At 36.3% G+C, this 19,333-nt stretch overlaps 1 protein-coding gene across 4 annotated transcripts in view; it reads left to right on the top strand.

Moving 5' to 3' along the window:
• The window catches only part of PPP1R9A (protein phosphatase 1 regulatory subunit 9A), a 778,883-nt gene extending 776,635 nt beyond the window's left edge, over positions 1 to 2,248 (top strand). For all 4 annotated transcript variants that reach the window (XM_078663735.1, XM_078663734.1, XM_078663733.1 and 1 more), the window contains one exon: positions 1,901 to 2,248. In XM_078663735.1, coding sequence (XP_078519861.1) covers positions 1,901 to 2,113 — 213 coding nt within the window. In that variant the 3' untranslated portion in view covers positions 2,114 to 2,248. The remainder of the gene's footprint in view (positions 1 to 1,900) is intronic.
• The last annotated feature ends 17,085 nt before the right edge of the window (positions 2,249 to 19,333 follow it).

Below are 19,333 nucleotides of genomic sequence, written 5' to 3'. Positions count from 1 at the left end.
TGCTTAATGCAGCACACATAGACACTGCAAAACGTAATTTTTTTAATTGTTTATGTGTAGGAAGGGTCCTCATTTCGCCTGTTTAAGACCAGGTATTCCCTTGTCTTAATTTTAGTGCTGCCTTCTATTTACTCCACCCTTGCAAATAGGGGGCAGGGTCAAAATCAATGGGTGTTGCAGTGAAACTCCCACTACAACACCCATTACCCTCCCCTTTCACGCTTAGTACAGCGTGAAAGGGTGCCTTATTTACAAGGCAGCGTTAAGCCACATTAAGTGGCTTAACACTGCCCTGTAAATAAGGTGAAGTCCCTAACGCCACCACAACGCCACCACAATATCTCTAAAAGTGATGTTGTCATGGCGATAGGGGCTTGTAAATATGCCCCCTATTGTCTGGAAGAGTACATGGGTATAATTGAGCCACCGGCTACCAGATCTCTTTATATCAGATTCCACATAGTGACCCTTCCACTTCAATCATTTACTGCAAAGTGGCAATGTCCCTACGGTGATCCTGAACCTGACCTGAGGTGTCCTTTTTGCCCTGAGGATAAGGAAACTGTAGACCTGTACTATATTTTTGTTCACAATATCATGTATATAGGAGGAAGTGGTTTTTGATACTATGCTGCATAGGATACTTAAGTCGGACACTGCTCAACCAATTGTATTAGCTGTTTCTTGTTTTCTCACATATATGTAGAGACACAGACAGAAAAAGGTCACCCTGTTGCTGCTTAATGCCTAGTTTGCACAACCTGTGTGTTCTTATGTTGCATTTTGCAGTTTCCAGTGATTTCATAAATTGTAGGCTTGTTTTGAATATGAACTTCCAGCTTTCGTTGCAGTGCAAATTATGTCTAAGAGTACCTGAAATTAACGTTGTCCTATACTTCAAATTGTTGTGATGTCTCCCTCATATGCTGCTAGGTCTTATTCTTATGCCCCTTTTTAAAACTATTTTATATGTCATGATTTTACAGATTTGACTGATCTAATGATTTTGTTGCTTTAACTTATTGTTATATCTGCGTTTATGCCAAATGTCGAAATAAAGTCTAATGAAGTAAAAATGTACACTCAGGTTAGTCATAGTGCCATTACATGGCAGTCCAGCTACCTGTTGACTAGCCTTATTTTTTGATCTGCATTGTCGTTTTTCCTTGATCGACTTTGACAATCTCTAAGACCACTAGTAGAACTCTGTTTTCTTGACCTTCCTTAGCTGCATTATTTCTTTTTTACCTATGTACACAGTCCCTGTGTATACATCGCATACCTGCTCAAACTGAAGCTGTGTGGCTCCCTATTATATCGAGGGACTCCATGTTCAAATCCCAGCAATATAACAATTAGAGAAAAACACTCTTATCCTCAAAAAATTATAATGGCTTTAATGTAATATTAATATAAAAATGGGTGCAGTTTATGCCCAAACAAAATGTATTGTAGGAAATGATGTAGATCATAATAACCTTTGCAAATCTTTTTATTACTGCATCTGATTTGTGTTTATCCCACTTTCCCTTCTGCACCATTAAAATATTTCTTCTGTGTAATAAAACTGAAAATATATTTATACAAGAATTCACGCTGAAGCTGATTTTCACTTATCATACTAACTTAAGTTCAAATGATCTTTGCTTTTTGTTGGTATAATATACTCACAATATTTACAACTATGTTGGTAACATCTAATAATTATCATATTTCAGCTTTGTTTAGTTTTAAAATAAGATGTAATTTTGAAATACAAATTTATAATGGAATTGCTTCATATCTTTCTACATTTGGAAATTGATTTTAGTTCCTAATATAATATCTTACGAGTTCACTGTGTCAATTTTTGATTGGTGACATTTCTGTCCTTTCTGACACTCTAAATTGTTATTTGTAGGGTTTGGGTGTTCACTCTTCCCAGGATAGAGCCATCATTAAAAAAAAACTTAAGGAGATGAAGGTGTCCATGGAGAAAGTTCGAAAAGTGCAGGAAAAAATTGAAAAACAGAAGGAAAAGCTAAGGAAGAAGGAGCAGGAACAACAGCAGAGAAGAGCAAAGAAAGCAGAGAAACTATCTCTTGATGCAACAGAGATGAAACCTGAGCCGTGATCAATGTATATTATAAACATTACAAGGAGAAACTTACATTGAACTCCTCTGATCCCTACAAAGAAATGTGAGGTGGCCTTGTAGAGGCAAATTTTCAGAAGTAACATTTTCCAGCAATAAAAACACAACTCGAAAATGTTGGTCTGAGAAGTGTGCGTAATGCTGCCATTAAATAAGAAATCATACAGTATTTAAAAAAAGTCCTTATGTAATCATCATCATTCTTTACATTGCCAGATTCACCCTTTTGGGATATCGGTTGTGTGCACTGTATCTAACTGTATGGGATGTCAATAAGGTACTATTGACATTGAGTGTGAAAAATTTAACGCTCAAAGAAGAAAAGTCATTCCACTGGAAATGTTCTCATGTTTGCACCTTCAGAGGGACTACTTCTCTGCACATACTGTAATGAAAGATACATGTTTCCTATTGGGACTTGAAGAAGAACACCAAAACCTCTTGTTCTGTGGCAGTTACCAATTTTAATCTGTTTCTACTTTATTTTTTTGTATTCAATGGGTTTGTAATTTCTTGTTTCAAGATTTTTATCATGTGTCTAATGATTATGGCAGCTTTATATTTGAAAGAGCTTTCAGGTGCAATGTGCCTTACAAGGCACATATTTAAAATACTATTTATTGGCAGTCATTATTAAAACTATTCTTAATATTGCTATCAAACTGCACTAGATTGCTGGATGGTCGATCGTACAAACCAACATTGTTAAAGTTAGTTTTCAGCTCATGTTGGGTAGAATATGACTGCATTTTATTATTATGGATTACCAAGATTTAAACCTCTTTCACTAGATTGTGTTATTGAGCTTTGTTGAGCAAGTGTTAGAATACCACACATACAAGATCTATTCCTTTCAAAACACATAATCTGAGCAATAGTATGTCTTCTTGTGTTCAGTTATAAATGTTTAATGACTTTTAGGTTTGTATTTCATAGATTCAAAACAGCAACTATAGAGACAAAGTACAATGCATTAATTAGACAATTGCAACTATTGCTTGATTTCACCCTCCAGAATAAGTAAGTGAAGCTATTCACATATAAGATGTATACTTGTTTTCAGACTCTTACTTGTGTTCTTGCTGATACCACCTTATGATCTAGAATTTGAATAATGTCTATATTAAAAATAAAAAAAGTGAGAACACAAAGTAACTAGGATTAATTTCACCCATATGATATTATCGCAGAACCTCAGGTTTCATATTTTTTCATGTAACACATTCCATTAAATCAATAGTTCTTGATCGAGCTTTTACTGTTTTACAAGAAATGCTTTGAAAGTTCGAAAATATGAGGATTTTTCTTATTTTGAATTAGTGTCTATGTTCCCTCTAATATATTTTGCAAATCATAAAGACCTTCACTAATGAGTTCATTTTTTCAACAAATAGGTTACTTGATGACTGGTTTTGGTTTTGTCACAAATTACTTTTCTGTTATCAAGAATCAATTAATTTGTGTCCCTTTAAAAAAAAGCTTTTGCCATTATCTCAGGGTAAAGTTGATGGCAAAATGGTTGCTCATTTGCATTTTACAATTTTGGAGCTACTGTTAATTCATTTTTCACTTTTTGGCATATTAATAAACTAGCACAGATGTAGTCACTGTACACATGTTTAAACCGTTATAACACAGAGCCACCCTCTTATAGCAAACATTGCTAAAGCCATCGGTACAGTGATTAGTACATTTTAACATCTATTTGTGATCTGCTACTTGAGTCTGGCCTTCAGAAACTGATAAAAAGCATTATACAATAGTGTCACATAAGTGATTTATTTTCGGTGATAGGTTTTCAAGCCTTTTACACAAATGTAATCTGTTAAATACATTGGGGCATATTATCAAGGACAGGCGATACATTATCGCCGCTTTTATCGGCAGGAAACTGCCGATAAAGCGGCGATAATGGCCTTGATAATATGCTCTATGAATTCCAATCGAAGCCCATGTTAGATGTATTCCAATCGAAGCCCATGTTAGATGTATTCACATCTAACGCCCATGTTAGATGTATTCACATCTAACATGGGCTTCGATTGGAATTCATAGAGCATATTATCAAGGCCATTATCGCCGCCGATAAAAGCGGCGATAATGTATCGCCTGTCCTTGATAATATGCCCCGTTATTCGTTATTAAAATGAACAACTGAACAATCAGTTATATGAAGTAGGACAACAATTATTACTTACTTAAAGTTGCTGGTTATGCTATCATTCTTAAATTATTCCAATAAGACAAATAATCTACATATTCTAATATTTTTCTTCATATTTTTCCATTCATTTATGTCTTTAAAAAGTTTGCAGCATGATAGAGACATAAAGTAAATGTTTGCTGAAATGTATGTATTTGTCAATCCCATGCCTGGTACAGTAACATTACCTTATCCATGATGATGGTATCAACCATTTATATTTGCCCCTCATAACATATATTAATTAAGAATAAAGAAAAGGCATTTCCCACTAAAAGCATCTGAACTGTTTCAAATCATAGAAAAGAAATTACTTGTGGAATTGGATTTTGTATTTACATGTACTTTTCTAATGATGTGATGTATATTAAGGCCTGTGTTCTCTAATATACCTTCATTTGCTTAGCTTTAGTACAGATGTATGCAGATACACTACATTAGAAGCCCTTATTACATGTTTAATTGTGTGGTGCCAGTCGTGGAGTCCATGGTTGTACCTTCTGGTAATAACATTTTAGTAATTTATTTTATTTGTATTGGGATTTGTGTAGGATTACAACTGTCATCCTGCGTGCCTTTCTTTATACATTTCTCCTTGGAACACATTTTTTAAGAGTGATAAAACCTGTTTTAAGCTATTTCATTATTATTCTCATATTTCTGGATCTTAAAGGTAGTGTAGGGATGCACAATAATAGCAGAAAACGCACAGACAGAAGCCAAATCTGATGCTTGCAATCTGTTTAGGATCACTGTTGAATGTGCTATAAATATTTAGAAAGTTGCCAAAAAGATGTAGAGGAGCGAGTTCTTTTCCACGGTCGCTTTACGCTACGTTATGGCTGTTTGGGAAACTAAAAAAAGTACTGGGACAAACTGGATACCTGCTATTTGAAAAAGCAAAGGTTTCATTCCTTCTTATTATAATCAAATGTGTTTACAGCTGTGTCAGTTCTAGAGGTGTCTATACTAGTTAAGACTATATATATGGTATGGAGCTGAAATAATTTGTTTGTTATTGCAGGAAATGTGTAAAAATGTCAACCAATATCACTGTAACCTTATTCTTTAACTTCTGTTTATTTATATGTCTAAGATATGAGCTTCTGTGTGTTAGAAAAACTCCTATTATTTAAAAGTAAGTTCAGCTGTCAACTGAATTTTTTTTAAATTAAGGGTAGTTATGTTGTTTGTACCTGACTTGCCAGTTCGAACAAAAAAAAAATGACTCTAAATCAAATGAACCTACTACTAGTGACAAAGAACAAGAACCCATGCTGGGCATTCTCGTGATACCCTACATGTATGCATTTGGTACTGAACTTGACAATTGAAATCGTATCTGTCAGATAAAATTAAACACTTTCCTGTATTTTTTCAAGTTTCTGATTAGCAATTGATAGAAATTCTTTTTTATTAAATTCCAGCTCCCAAGACAACTAAGGTATGTGGTGTTCACAGTGGTGTCAGTTATGTACCTTCAGTACTTTAACGTTCATGGCTGTTAAGTGTATACTGAACACAGAGCCATTTTCATAAATACATTTTCAACCCTGATAGATACACTTAAAACATGTACCTCTTCATCAGCACAGCAGGTATAAATAAAGGACAGAATACGGAAAATAACAATATATCAGTACGTGCACCCAAATTTTCATTTGAATGTTTACAATTCTTACACAGAATTACTTTTCTGTTAATCTGAATCAGAATTTTACAAGTACAATTTTACCTACTCAGCTTCAAATCGATATTGGTAAAATGGCTTCAGCAAAATGTTGAAACCTAGCTATACTTTAGCTACGTATAGTTTCACACATGTTATGGGATTCATATTATATGAACAAACATTGCTGAATTATTCCAGCAATGTTGGTGAGATGATTTTTTTCTGGAAGAAATATAATAGACAACAATGAAACATCTCAGAGAATACAAGAGATGTATGCAACATTCTCAAATTTGGTTTTAGTACATGACTATATAATTACTCTGGATCACAACATATTGCTATTGATTCAGAGAGAGCCAAAGCAACTGGATTGTACTATTTTTAATTTCTATTAATGCCTAACACACATTAGTTTTATGAATGGATTAGTAGTACAACACATTAAACGGCTTCACAGTGTCACACACAACAATACAGTTTCTAATCCCTACAATACTTTTTCAAAATACAAGGCTTAGCATGTGCGTTACCCATCAGTACAAGAAGTCATCATATCCACATCTGGGACACATCCTATCTATTGTGTTATTTATGGTTAGTAGATGCTCTGCGTATATAGCTGCATGAAACCCATGTGAACTGCTTTGCACCCTCTGTAATTTAACCACTTTGGCTACTGATCTTTTAAAAAATCTGTAATTATTTGGCTTTTGCTATTTTTTTGTAGATGGTGTTTGTGCCTAGCATCAAACCTTATTTATTAATTGGTGTCAGCTATGAGCTTTAAATAAAGACAATTTTTTTCTTAAAAAAGTGTCATTGTCAGTAATTGGACTCAAAGAGCATGAGAAATCACAGCCTTTTCTTGTATGTCTTTGGAGAAATTATGCCACTGATTTCATTCATGCACATTCAATAGTTCAAACATAATTAAAACAAATTAAAAGCCCATCAGGCCGTTTCTGACTGGTAAAATGCATTTTGCCATGTAGAAAAGGCAAAATGCGACTCGGTAACTTGTTACTAAATCACATTTTGCTTTTATGATTCAGTATTAAGAAGGGGCGTGTCTAGGGCATCCCTTCCAAATACCGAGTAGCATTGGTATGTATGAATACTTTGCGACTGAGAATGCGGCTGCAAAATATTTGCAGTTACCGCCAACTTCAAGTTGGTGGTAACCCATCTGCAAACTGGAAAGGATCCCCAAAGGACCCTCCCCCTTTGGGAATATGGGGGGCAACATTTTGTAAGAGCAGGCAGTGGTCCCACGGACCACTGCCTACTCTTAAACAAGCATTTGCAATGCAATAGGTCTCGCATTTACGCGAGTTAAAGCTATTGGCATTGTAATTGAGAATTCCTTTTATTTAAATTTAAAAAACCAAAACAAATAAAAGTCAGCCATTTACGATGACAATAGCTAAAACTCAATTAAATGCTAGACCTATTGCATTGCGAATGCTTCCTTTTAGCGCAAATTTGGAGACAGCGGGAACTCCCACTGGCTGGGTGGTGGTGTGCACAATTATATTTGAACCAGGTTGGTTCTCATCTTCAGTTACGTGACAATAAACCTTCTTTCAATGCTTTTCTCAATTTTAATCATTGCGTTGAAAGAAGGTTTATTGTCACGTAACTGAAGATGAGAACCAACCTGGTTCAAATATAATTGTGCACACCACCACCCAGCCAGTGGGAGTTCCCGCTGTCTCCAAATTTGCGCTAATGTGATATAGTGTTCATAGACTAAACACTTAGAGGTTGCAGTAGCACAACCACTAACGGATGAAAGTTTTTTCAAGATTTAAGTTGAAGTTTGAGTGCTAGATGGACCAATATATGATTTAGTCAAAATGCTTCCTTTTTACATGTCGCTGGGCCACACATCAGTCTGACCCAGGTCACACGCTTTTGTGAGATCTCCAAATGTACAATGCTAGATTAGTAGCCACGGGGCTACCTCTCCTCACTAGGCGCAGTCCTTGAACTGCGCCATAATTACTATTAATTTTACACCCTTTAACTCACTACGAATGCTAAAACGGAGTATCCGCTTGAAGATATATCCGTATAAATTACATCGCAGCCATGTCTATTAGTCTCTTTAAACGAACATATTCTCCAAGTACAGTAGTTTGGATACTACTCACGGCCCCATCGTCCTTTGTGCTCACATATACGTCCTCGCTGTTTACTGTGTCCTCCTTTCTATACAGCTCACCTCGCGGTTGCTTTGGGGCGCTAGGCGCTGTGGTATTGCACTTTACACCTTGTTGGTTCTAGGAAGGATATGGTGTTTGCATATATGTGTTAGTGGAACGACCTAGGAAGGCCCCGAGGTTTCTCTATAATCTGCAGTGGGGGCTTCAGACCATCGCTGCCTATGTGGGGCTTCTGCGGACGGCACCCACAGGCCCGCCCGGCCGTGCAAATAAAACGGCTTTCCCTTGGCTAACACATGGCCCTGCTTTTCTCGAAAGACAGACCCGGAAAATTTACTTGTGTCAGATGGAAATTGGGATCAGTCTACATGAAGCTGCAAGAAACGTCCTCGAGGTTGGAAAAGTTCTGTACAGATGCGATGTTCAGTGCACATCTTCAGCCGAGGGTACGAACCTGGCAGAAAATTTGTGAATTACAATGCGAAACTACAAGACTATGTGGATGGTGATGGAGCGAGATAGAAAACAAAATTTTGTTTAAACTCGCAAAGTCACATTTCCATAACATGAATAAAATTATTAATGATTTGTGATATGTCATGCTAATACAACCTAGATTAAACTTTACACGTGGGGGGACTAACATGTGTGCTCATAAACGTGCATAAATGTTGCATCTTTTTGTTCGTGCAGAATAATAAAATAATTTATTGTTTTCGTTTTTGTCATTACTAATTGCTGCAAACTTAAATAAGCATGTGCTTGTTTTGCTTTTCCTTGTCTGTGTGATATCATTTCTACTATTCTAGGTGCATATGGGTCTCATTGAAAAACGGAGACTGGTAAATATAAACGCTGCTTTATTTGTTTGCAATGGCTAGGTAACATTTTGATTAATAGGGTGGGTTAATTAATTAGTGAACCATGGGGTGGATACAGAAAATACTTTATTTCTTACATTAATACTTTTCTTGTGTTTGTTTTATACTAGAAATCATAAGTTGCCTGCTTTTGAGGCCTAGCTATTTGAGCCGCAAAATATAAGCTGATCCATAATTCTGCAGAAAGTCACGAGACGCCCATTCTGAATTAAAACGTTTATTGAAGCTGCATTCACAAAGCAAAAACTGATGAGCTGACATCATTCTGTCGGACATGGCCAAGGTCGAAAGTGAACTTTTTGTCAGTCCTTAACTTGGCATCCGCGGAAGTCGTGCTGTAAGACTATGGAAGCTGCGAGGATGACTTAATACAAAGTTGCAATCGCAGGAAGCCTCTGGCTTCACGTGGAAGAGACAATGGTCTTTGTAAGACATGATTTTGTGGAACTTTTTAAGAATCGGGTGACATGTCACTTGTCACTCTCAGCCAATGGGACGTCGAGTATTTCTGAAAATTTTCCTTTGCTAGTTTAGTTAACGTAGAAAGGTATAAAAAGTCATGCCCTTAGGGTTGGGCTGGCTGCTGCTTTCTGACTTTCCGATGAGGGTGATGTGCTGTTGGACTTTGCGTGGAGCACGTAAGAATCCTCAAAGAACTTTACTTTAATTTCTGTCTATTTAGCTCAGTTAGGGAAATAGGTTTTAGAAATGCTAAACTTTATATAATTTCTTTAAATTTGATTCAATTGCTTAAAGTGTGTTTTTCCATATTTCTTACCATCATGCTTGCTTTATTGCAAATAAAATTCATTTATAAAACTTACAACATATATATCATAATTTAGATAATAAAATCTTACTTTTGACAAATAAGCTGGTCTTGGTTATTCAGAAGTGTAGGTTACCATTAGCTAGATCACGTCGCCTATGGTGGTCGTCTAAATGGTTGGGTTTTATTCTAATGACAATATTCTTTCTGCAAATGTATAAAAATATATATATTGTGTAGATAATGTGTATATAGATTTATTCTGACCACCTGATTCAGTAGGCCCAAAATATATCATGTTCATAAATGGGTCCATGTTTAGTATAGAATTTTGTTTATAGGTTATGAAGTTGGGTAGCGTAGTTTATGATATATTTTCTATAGCCCGCTGGATCAATTATCTGGTAGCAGAAATTGATGGTTGCTAAGAGGTAACCAAGGTAACATGTTGGTTGCTAAGGGTTATGTCATGGTATGGAAATAGGATCGATGTTTTAACACTTGTTAAGTTCGTTTTTCGTGCCTATCTGTAAGCTATACCGGTATAGATTGTGTGGCGAGAAATTAGTCACGCAAGCCATCTGTTCAGTTTGTAGTGATATCGCCGAGTATCACAAAAGGTATCGCCGTGTACCATAGTGTTGTCGCCGAGCAGCACAGTTTTAGGGCTAGGTCTGAATCTTGTATAGTGAGGATTTTCTAAGAAATCAAAGCAGCATGAGAATAGGGACAAAGCGCCTTCCATAAAACTCACTGTGATGAGAGTATTAGTTATATCCGAACTTGAGTGAAGGGTAAAATTAACGTCGGTGCATGATTATCTATAAACAGGTTAGAGTCCTGTACGGGTACATGTTTCATATCTATAAACAGGTGAGAGCCCTGTACGGATAACGTCGTTATTTTGCTAACGGTGCATGAATTCTATAAACAGGTGAGAGTCCTGTACGGATTTCATGTGTGTTTGAATTTAGGGAATTTTTCCGTGTAAAAGTGCGAGTTTGAATTGTATTTTATGTTCAAGTGGAACTCTTAGAACTTTCACTTCGCGGTGGGTTCAGAGCAAAGCGAGTTCATAATTATACGTGTTAGAAGGGTGGGGTAAGGTTACTCTACTGACAATTGAATATTATCCTTAGTGTGAATAGCGCCGTCTATTCCGAAGTGTGGATACTTGAATGTGTGTAAACTATCCTGAATAGTGAAACGAACAGATGTTGTCTTTATAGTCATTGTTAAGAATTAATTTACACTGAAAAGTGTTCTTAAAATGGCGCTGTGAAAAGATTTTGTGAAGGAGGGGTAAGCGCCAGGAGTGAGAAGCGAGAAACCGCAGCTGCTGTGTACGTCACAGAGCCGCGCTGGGATTGGGTGACCTACGTCACAAGCTGTATTCTGATTGGCCCCTGAGTCTCTGACGGCCAGTGAGCTGATTGGTAGTTCGGAAAAACTCTAAATTTATTGGTTGAGCAGAAAAGTGACGCAGCTCAACTGCCATTGGCTTGTTAGTGTGTTTCGCGCACGGATTGGTTGTTTTGCGGAACATCCCGGAAATATTTTACGACCGATTTTGTGAATTAAATTTAACTTTTAAAAATGAGTTATCATTTTAAACATGTTGAGAAAAAGACAACATTATTTCAGAAATTTAAGAATTTATTTTCACCTGACAAGAAAATCGAAACGCGAGGTGGTAAACTACTTCATAAGTATAAAACACCTGCAGCGTACATGGAAGGTGAATATGGATATCATACTGTCTTATGGTTCGACAGTTGGAAACGTTATACTAAAAACGATGGTGTTTTGGCTTGGCCTGATGATGGTTCATTTAATGTAAGAGTTTTAAGAAACTTACGAGAAAAAATGAATGCTCTTGTTCCAAAACCGAGACCAACTCAATTTGAAGCTTTAGTTGAGTGGGAAGATGAGATGTATCAGTTACAAAGAGAAGCTAGTGGAATTAAAAGACCTTCTAAAAATCCATCATGGAAAAGAGAAACTCATGAAGATAGATTACGAATGTGGAGACAGGGAAACATGAGTGAAGGATTGTATTTAATTCATGAAATGGTAATGGGTTCTCCTACAGGAAAATCTATGGAAAGTGAATCTGAGGATGCAGTTATGGAAGAAATATATACAACTGCTAGAAAGAAACAGCCTAATCAGCCTTTGAGACCTCCAAGATCATGGTCTACTCCGGTGGTTTCTACTGAAACTTCACCGAGTGCACCTCCAATTAGTGAAGCTCCTAAACTTTACCCAAATAATAGTGAAATCACTGAAACTCCTAGAAGATCAGAATTTGAGAATGCTCGAAATGAAGGCAGACATTTTACAATGACTCCAAGAGCAAGGGAACCACCAAAAGATTATGCAAGAGAGACAAGGAATGTTGACGATGTCGATTATAATGAATATTTAAGGTCTAAAGAAGAATTAATTAAAAGAATGACAAAAGGCATGGAAGCTGTTACAGTTCCAGTAACAATAGGTCCTGTTCAGCCTGTATTTGATCAAAGAGATACAAACAAAAATGGATTAACTATTCCTTTAAATACAGAAATTCAAAAGCCTGCTGAAAAATTTTATTCAGACTTGACTGAATTAAACACTTCTAGATCGAGAATGCCTGATTTAACCTTTAATGAGGATTTATCTCCAAAAACACCAATGGGTGCTATGTCAGATGTAGGGAGTCCTGAAGTCAGGGTAACCACACCAAAACTTGATGTGGCCAAATTAAAAGCGAACATAGAAGAATTAATAATTGGAACAATTGGCCCAGATAGTTTAAATTACTATCGGGATGATGAACTACTATTCATTTGCAAAAGTATTCAGTGGAAAACGAAAAATAAATATGATCAATTAGAGGATCTAGCTGCAGAACTTGAAATCGATGTAAGTAAACAAAAGAATTTTGCAAAGCATTACAGACTAGATTTTTCAGAAAGTGACATTGAGAGTTTGAACTCAATGGGAAGAATAGTTCACATTAAAGATTTGATCGTCTATATCAAAAAGCTAGGAGAACTGAACAAATGGAGAGTGAAATGGACCAAAAGGAAGGAAGATGAAAGATTGGAAAGATTGTCTAAACAATTTCCAATGAGAGAAGTTGCAGGTGGAGGATATGTTCATGTCCCATGGTCAAGACAGGACATTCTGTTATTCACAAATGACTTTCCAAAATTAAGAGAGAAACCTGTTGAGTGGTACAGGCAAGTCGATAGATTTATCAAAGTGTCAAAAGTTCTGTGGATTGATTTAGATGGATTTTTTGACATTGTAGTTCCATCTGATCTTTGGACAGAATGTAAAATATCTATTAGTTGGCCAAAAGCAGAACCTGAGCGAATTAAAGAAACAGGTGCCCCGAATCCACTTGTAATGGATTTTTACGAGAAAGTAATTGTTTGGATGAAAAACAAAATTCCACCCAAAGAAGTTGATTGGGTTAAAATAGAAAGAACAGAACAGGAAACAAAAGAATCAGTTCATTCCTTTTATGAAAGACTATTGTTAATCTTTAAACAATACAGTGGTTATGAAAAATTAGATGAAAAAGACATGAGTCATTTTATCTATAGATTTGTTTATGGATTAAAACCTGAAATTGGAGAAATGATCCGAACTAGTATTGTCGGATGGCAAGCACTATCTGTAGATGATATTCTAAGAAAAGCAAAATATTGTAGCGATGAATTAGAAGTAAAACAAAAGAAGCTGAAGGAGAAAGCCATGTGGGCTCAGGTAAAGGTGGCTGAGCAACAGATTGCCAGCATGGGAAATAAGAACACAAATTTTGTTCAGACTGGAAATACAAACCAGATACAAGGAAAGTTTAAAGGTAATAATTTCCCAAAGAAATTTAGCCCAAAGATAGAAGAGTTGAAACAAAGATTACCTTGTTTTAATTGTGGCGAAATTGGACATTGGAGGGACGAGTGTCCTCATCCTCCTAGAAACTCAAAGAATCCCTTATTGAATCCACAGATGCAGAATGGTGTTAACCTGCAGCAACAGCTACAGATGCAACAGGGGTTAAATGAATTTAATATTCAGCGACAGTTACAACAACAGCAACAACAACAGGTGAATAATCGTCAAGACCAATTGCCACAACCACCTTTTCCGAATTGTGGGGGAGTTCAAAAATATAATCCAAACGTGGGATTTCAGGGATGTGAACAGGTAATAAAACCACAAAAACAGCAAAAACAGCAAAAGGTTCAAATGCAAAATGCTTCACAACAATTTTTATTAACAGAAAGTCAAGATAGTGATTCTGATGATTATTGCTGACGGTGCCTGAGAGAGGAGGAAGAGTGTGTTGTTGGAGCCACTCTTGAGGTTGACCAGTCTGGTCCTTATGTAAACGGGAAAGTTAATGATGTAGACATCACTTTTCTAGTGGACACTGGTGCTACCCGTTCTACTGTTAGATCAGTGGAAATTGAAAACCTACCTCTCTCTGGGGATACCATCCAAGTTGTCGGAGTAAGTAATCAGCAAATTAAAACAGACTTAACTGATCCAGTACCAGTTGAAATTGGAAATTACAGAGATAAACACAGATTTGTGGTTTGTAACAGTAGTCCAGTAAATCTATTAGGCAGAGACATCCTATGTAAAATGAATTGCAGAATATATTGTTCTCCTGAAGGAGTTGAGTTACAAACAATGGAGGAAGATGGTTTGTACAGAATGACAATGATGATGATAGAAGCAGAAGAAACAAAATTGTTTCCTGCATTTGAAGAAAAGGATTTACCTGAAGAGCTAAAGGAAACAGTGAAATCCGAAATATGGGATTTTACTGGGAATGAGATGGGTCTGATGAAAAACGTAGATCCTGTTAAAATTGCATTGAAGCAGGGAATAGAATTTCCAAACACTCCACAGTATAAAATGAAGACAGAGACAATTGAAGGTATTACACCTGTAATTGAAAAATTAATCAAGCAAGGTGTATTAGAGGAAATGAAGAGTAGCTCTTGTAATTCACCAATTATGGGAGTTAAAAAGGCTAACGGAACATTTAGGATCGTACAAGATTTGAGAAAGGTTAATCAAATTGTCATTCCATGTTGTCCTGTGGTTCCAAATCCAGCAGTAATTCTATTTCAGATTCCACATGATGCTGAATGGTACTCAGTCATTGACCTTTGCAATGCATTCTTTACTGTTCCCTTACACCCAGACAGTTATGAAATCTTTGCTTTCAGATTCCAAGGTAAGACCCTTGGATGGACAAGAATCCCTCAGGGCTATACAGAAAGTCCTTCAATCTTTAACGAACTGTTAAAAAGATCACTAGAAGATTTAGACTTACCAGGTAGGTCTACGATGGTGCAGTATATTGATGATTTGTTAATAGCTGCAAAGACAAGAGAAAATTGTGTAACAGACACAATAATCCTGTTAAATCGCCTTGCAGAAGAAGGACATAAAGTGTCCCCAGCAAAACTACAGTTTTGCAAACAAGAAGTAAAATATCTTGGTCACAGAATAGCAAAGGGAAAAAGACAAGTAACAATAGAGAGAATAAAAATGATTCAAGCAATGTTACCGCCAAGAACACAAAGACAGGTTAGAATGTTCTTGGGAATGGTAGGTTACTGTCGACAATGGATAAGTGGATTTTCAGTAATTGCAAAACCACTACAAAGACTGACCAAATCAGATGTAAAAGATCCAATCATTCTCAATGATGCTGAGATGGAATCTTTTGAGAACCTGAAAAAGAGCTTATGCCAAGCTCCTGCTTTGGGTATGCCAAATTATGAGAAAGATTTTGAACTGTATTGCAGTGAGAGAGAAGGATGTGCATTATCTGTATTAATACAGAGACATGGAAATTTAAAGAAACCTATTGCATACTTCTCTGCAGTTCTTGATCCAATTGCAAAAGCATTACCAGGTTGTTTGAAAGCAGTTGCGGCTACAAGTATCAGCCTTGAACAAAGTGAAGGAATCATTATGGGATTTCCTGTGAAAGTTTTTGTGCCTCATTCAGTTGAAATATTACTGACAAGAGGTAAGACTCAACATTTAACAAGTAGCAGATTGACAAAGTATGAGAAAATCATACTGGGAGCAGATAATGTTTCGATTTCAAGATGTCTGAATCTGAATCCTTCTACATTACTGCCTGATTCTGAAATTGTTGATGACATTGAGACAGAACATGAATGTTTAGATGTCATGGAATTCTGCACTAAACCCAGAAAAGACATCAAAGACAGACCTTTGCCTGAATCGGATTTTGTCTACTTTGTAGATGGCTCATGCTTAAGATCCGAAGGTGGTGTTTTGAAAGCTTCATACTCAGTCTGTACAGTCGAAGATGTTGAAGAAGCATCATGTCTTGAAGGAGTTCGTTCAGCACAAGTGGCTGAATTGATTGCTTTAATTCGTGCATGTGAAATATCAAAAGATATAAGAGTTACCATCATTACTGATAGTCAGTATGGGTACGGAGTTGTGCATGATTATGGACAACTCTGGTCACAAAGAGGATACATGACATCAACAGGATCACCAATTAAAAATGCAGTTTTCATTAGAAGATTAATTGAAGCAATACAATTGCCAAAAGAAATTGCCATAGTCAAGTGTGCAGCACACACTAGAGGAACTGATTATATTTCAAAAGGAAATGCCTTCGCAGACGAGACAGCAAAGTACTGCGCAAGGAAAAATTATTCTTACAATCGGAATAGAAGTACAGAAACTGATTCAAATTCATTAATGCTAACAACTGTTGTAGAAACATGGAATGAGATTAGAGATTTACAAAACGAAGCAGATGATGAAGAAAAAGACCTATGGTTAAGATCAGATTGTAGACCACGTGATGAAGATGGAGTGTGGGTTTACAAAGATGGCAGAGTAGTTTTACCAAATTGTATGATTTCTGATATGGCCAGATTATATCATGGTCCTGCACATTTAGGGAGAGATTCAATGGTCAGACTTTTTAGAGAAACATGGTTCAATACAAAATTCAGAACCATTGCAGAATCTTTTTGTCAAAGGTGTTTGTCATGCCAACAAATGAATCCAAACAGAAAATCAGTGGTGGGAACAGGAATAATTGGTCGAGAGGGTGGTCCCTTTACCAGGTTACAAATAGATTTCATTGAAATGCCCTTACACAACTGTTTGAAATATGTACTTGTAATTGTATGCTTATTCTCAAGGTGGGTAGAGGCTTTCCCTACACGACATTGTGATTCAATTACAGTAGCAAAACTATTGCTCAGAGAAATCATCCCAAGGTACGGTTTTCCAGTCACTATTGAAAGTGATGGAGGAAGCCATTTTGATAACAAACTGTTGAAGTTAATTTGTGAAGCTATGAGCATTGAGCAGAAAATACATACAGACCAGAGGCATCAGGTGTAGTTGAACAAATAAATGGAACTATCAAAAACAGAATTGGAAAAATGTGTCTAGAGACAGGAGTTAAGTGGACTGATGCTCTTCCACTTGTTTTGATGTCATTAAGAAGTACACCAGATAAAAAGACAGGTCTGAGTCCTCATGAAATTTTAATGGGAAGAGTTATGAGGCAAGCTTTTGTACCTGTAGGTAAACTGTTGAGCATAAATGACAGTGCAATTTTGGATTACTGTAAAAGGTTATCTGATATGGTAACTTCTGTGTCTAATCAGGTTGGAACTGAAGCTCAATCAAATGACAAAGTTTTGACACATGATCTGAGACCTGGAGACTGGGTCAGAACGAAAGTACATCGGAGGAGGAATTGTCTATCTCCTAGATGGCAGAAACCTAGGCAGGTAATCTTGATCACTACTAATGCTGTAAAGTGCAAAGGATTGAAGCGCTGGATTCATCCAAGTCATACTATTCCAATACCAACTCCTGAGAATTCTGATGTTGAAAGTGATACCACAGATGATTCTGATTCTGAAGCAGAAGACAGAACAGAAGGTGAAGTAATTCCAGATTCTGAAGATCGACAAGAAAGTCGACATCTGGAAACTGTGCCAGTGAATGGAAATCTGACAAGAAAAGACTTAGAAATAATTGAAATAGATTCTGAGGGTGAAGAGAATCTGCTAAAAGGAAAGATAACTGAGGATTCGGTTGTCTATATTGAAGACAAAGAAGCTGAACCGAAGGAAGTTTCAGACCAGGAGAGTATCGAAAGGCAGAGAACAAGCTCTGAAGTAAGGAACAGAAATCCAAAATCTGGGAAGCTAGAGGTAATTGAGGAAGAGGAGGAGAACGAATTACCGAGTACCAGTGATGGAAGACAAAGTGAAGTTCCTGAAGGAGTGAAATTGCCGAATAGAGAAGTTCCTGAGTCAATTGAAATTTCGGACTACGAAACTGAAGAAAGTGACGTGGAAGGTGGAAGTGAAAACGGAAAGAAAAGGACTTGGAAATCAGAATCAAATAATTCTGAACCAAAGAAAAAGTACGTGAGAAAAGCAGACTTCTGGCCTGGTGGAAGATTGAGAGTGAGATTAATCAAAAAGCCAATAGAACAAGTTGAAGAAATCAGTAGTCAAAAGAGTCCAGGAAAAGAAATTGGAGTTGGAAGAAAGATTGAAGTGATATCGAGAAAAGGGAAGAGAATAATTAGACCAAACCAGAAATACAAGTCTCCTGAGTGGACTTACTTAGTAATTCCACCTGTTATTGACATATATGATAGTAGTGAAGAGGAAAACGAAATCCAAGAAATTAGTGACAATGATTAAAGTACAGAATTATTAAATTGGCAAAAGGCTGAAGAAATCCTGTTAGTTGACACAAGGTCGAAGAAAAACTGTTTAGTAGAAGAAAACTTATGTATGACATAAGGTCGAAGAAATCTTGTATAGGGTTATAAAAGAAAAATATATTTTAAAAGGGGGGTATATATAAATTTTAAAATTTATTTTTATTTTTGAGGCTAAAACTAACCTAAAAATGCCTTACGTTAAGGAGAGCACTTCAAGATGTTCTGTTTTTAAAAGATGCTGTAAGATGACTCTGGTATGTCTGCTCATTTTAGTTCTGCTCTGGTTGGTACTAGCTGTGATTATACCTTTAGAAATGAATAGAGAATTACACAAAGTTAACATAACAAGCAAAGCTCTGGTTAGCCAAACTAAACATAGTACATCTGCAAAAGTAATTGATCATCAGCCTAACATTCATCAAGATAAATCAATAGGTGATTTTTCAAGCAATACATTCACAAAGCTTTTGAGTGAATATGTAAAGGTAATGGATGCAAAGGATTGTTATGTATGCGTTAAATTACCCGCTTCTGTTTCTGAGGGAGTAACATATAATATGCTTCCTCTCACTTATGCTGTTACATGTAGTGTATTAACTAGTTTATTTTATCAAACTGGTCGTTTAGAATATTACTATTCAAATTATGATGAGATTTTTGCTAATGTCAAGATTGATAATGCTTTAAATAAACATAAGAGAGCTAAACAAATGAGAGAATATTTCCTTGTTACTAACGAACT

This window comes from Lissotriton helveticus, chromosome 10 (assembly GCF_964261635.1).
Source record: "Lissotriton helveticus chromosome 10, aLisHel1.1, whole genome shotgun sequence".
NCBI lineage: Eukaryota > Metazoa > Chordata > Amphibia > Caudata > Salamandridae > Lissotriton > Lissotriton helveticus.
Note: the sequence above shows the minus strand (reverse complement) of the source record. Positions and strands in the feature narration are given on the sequence as shown.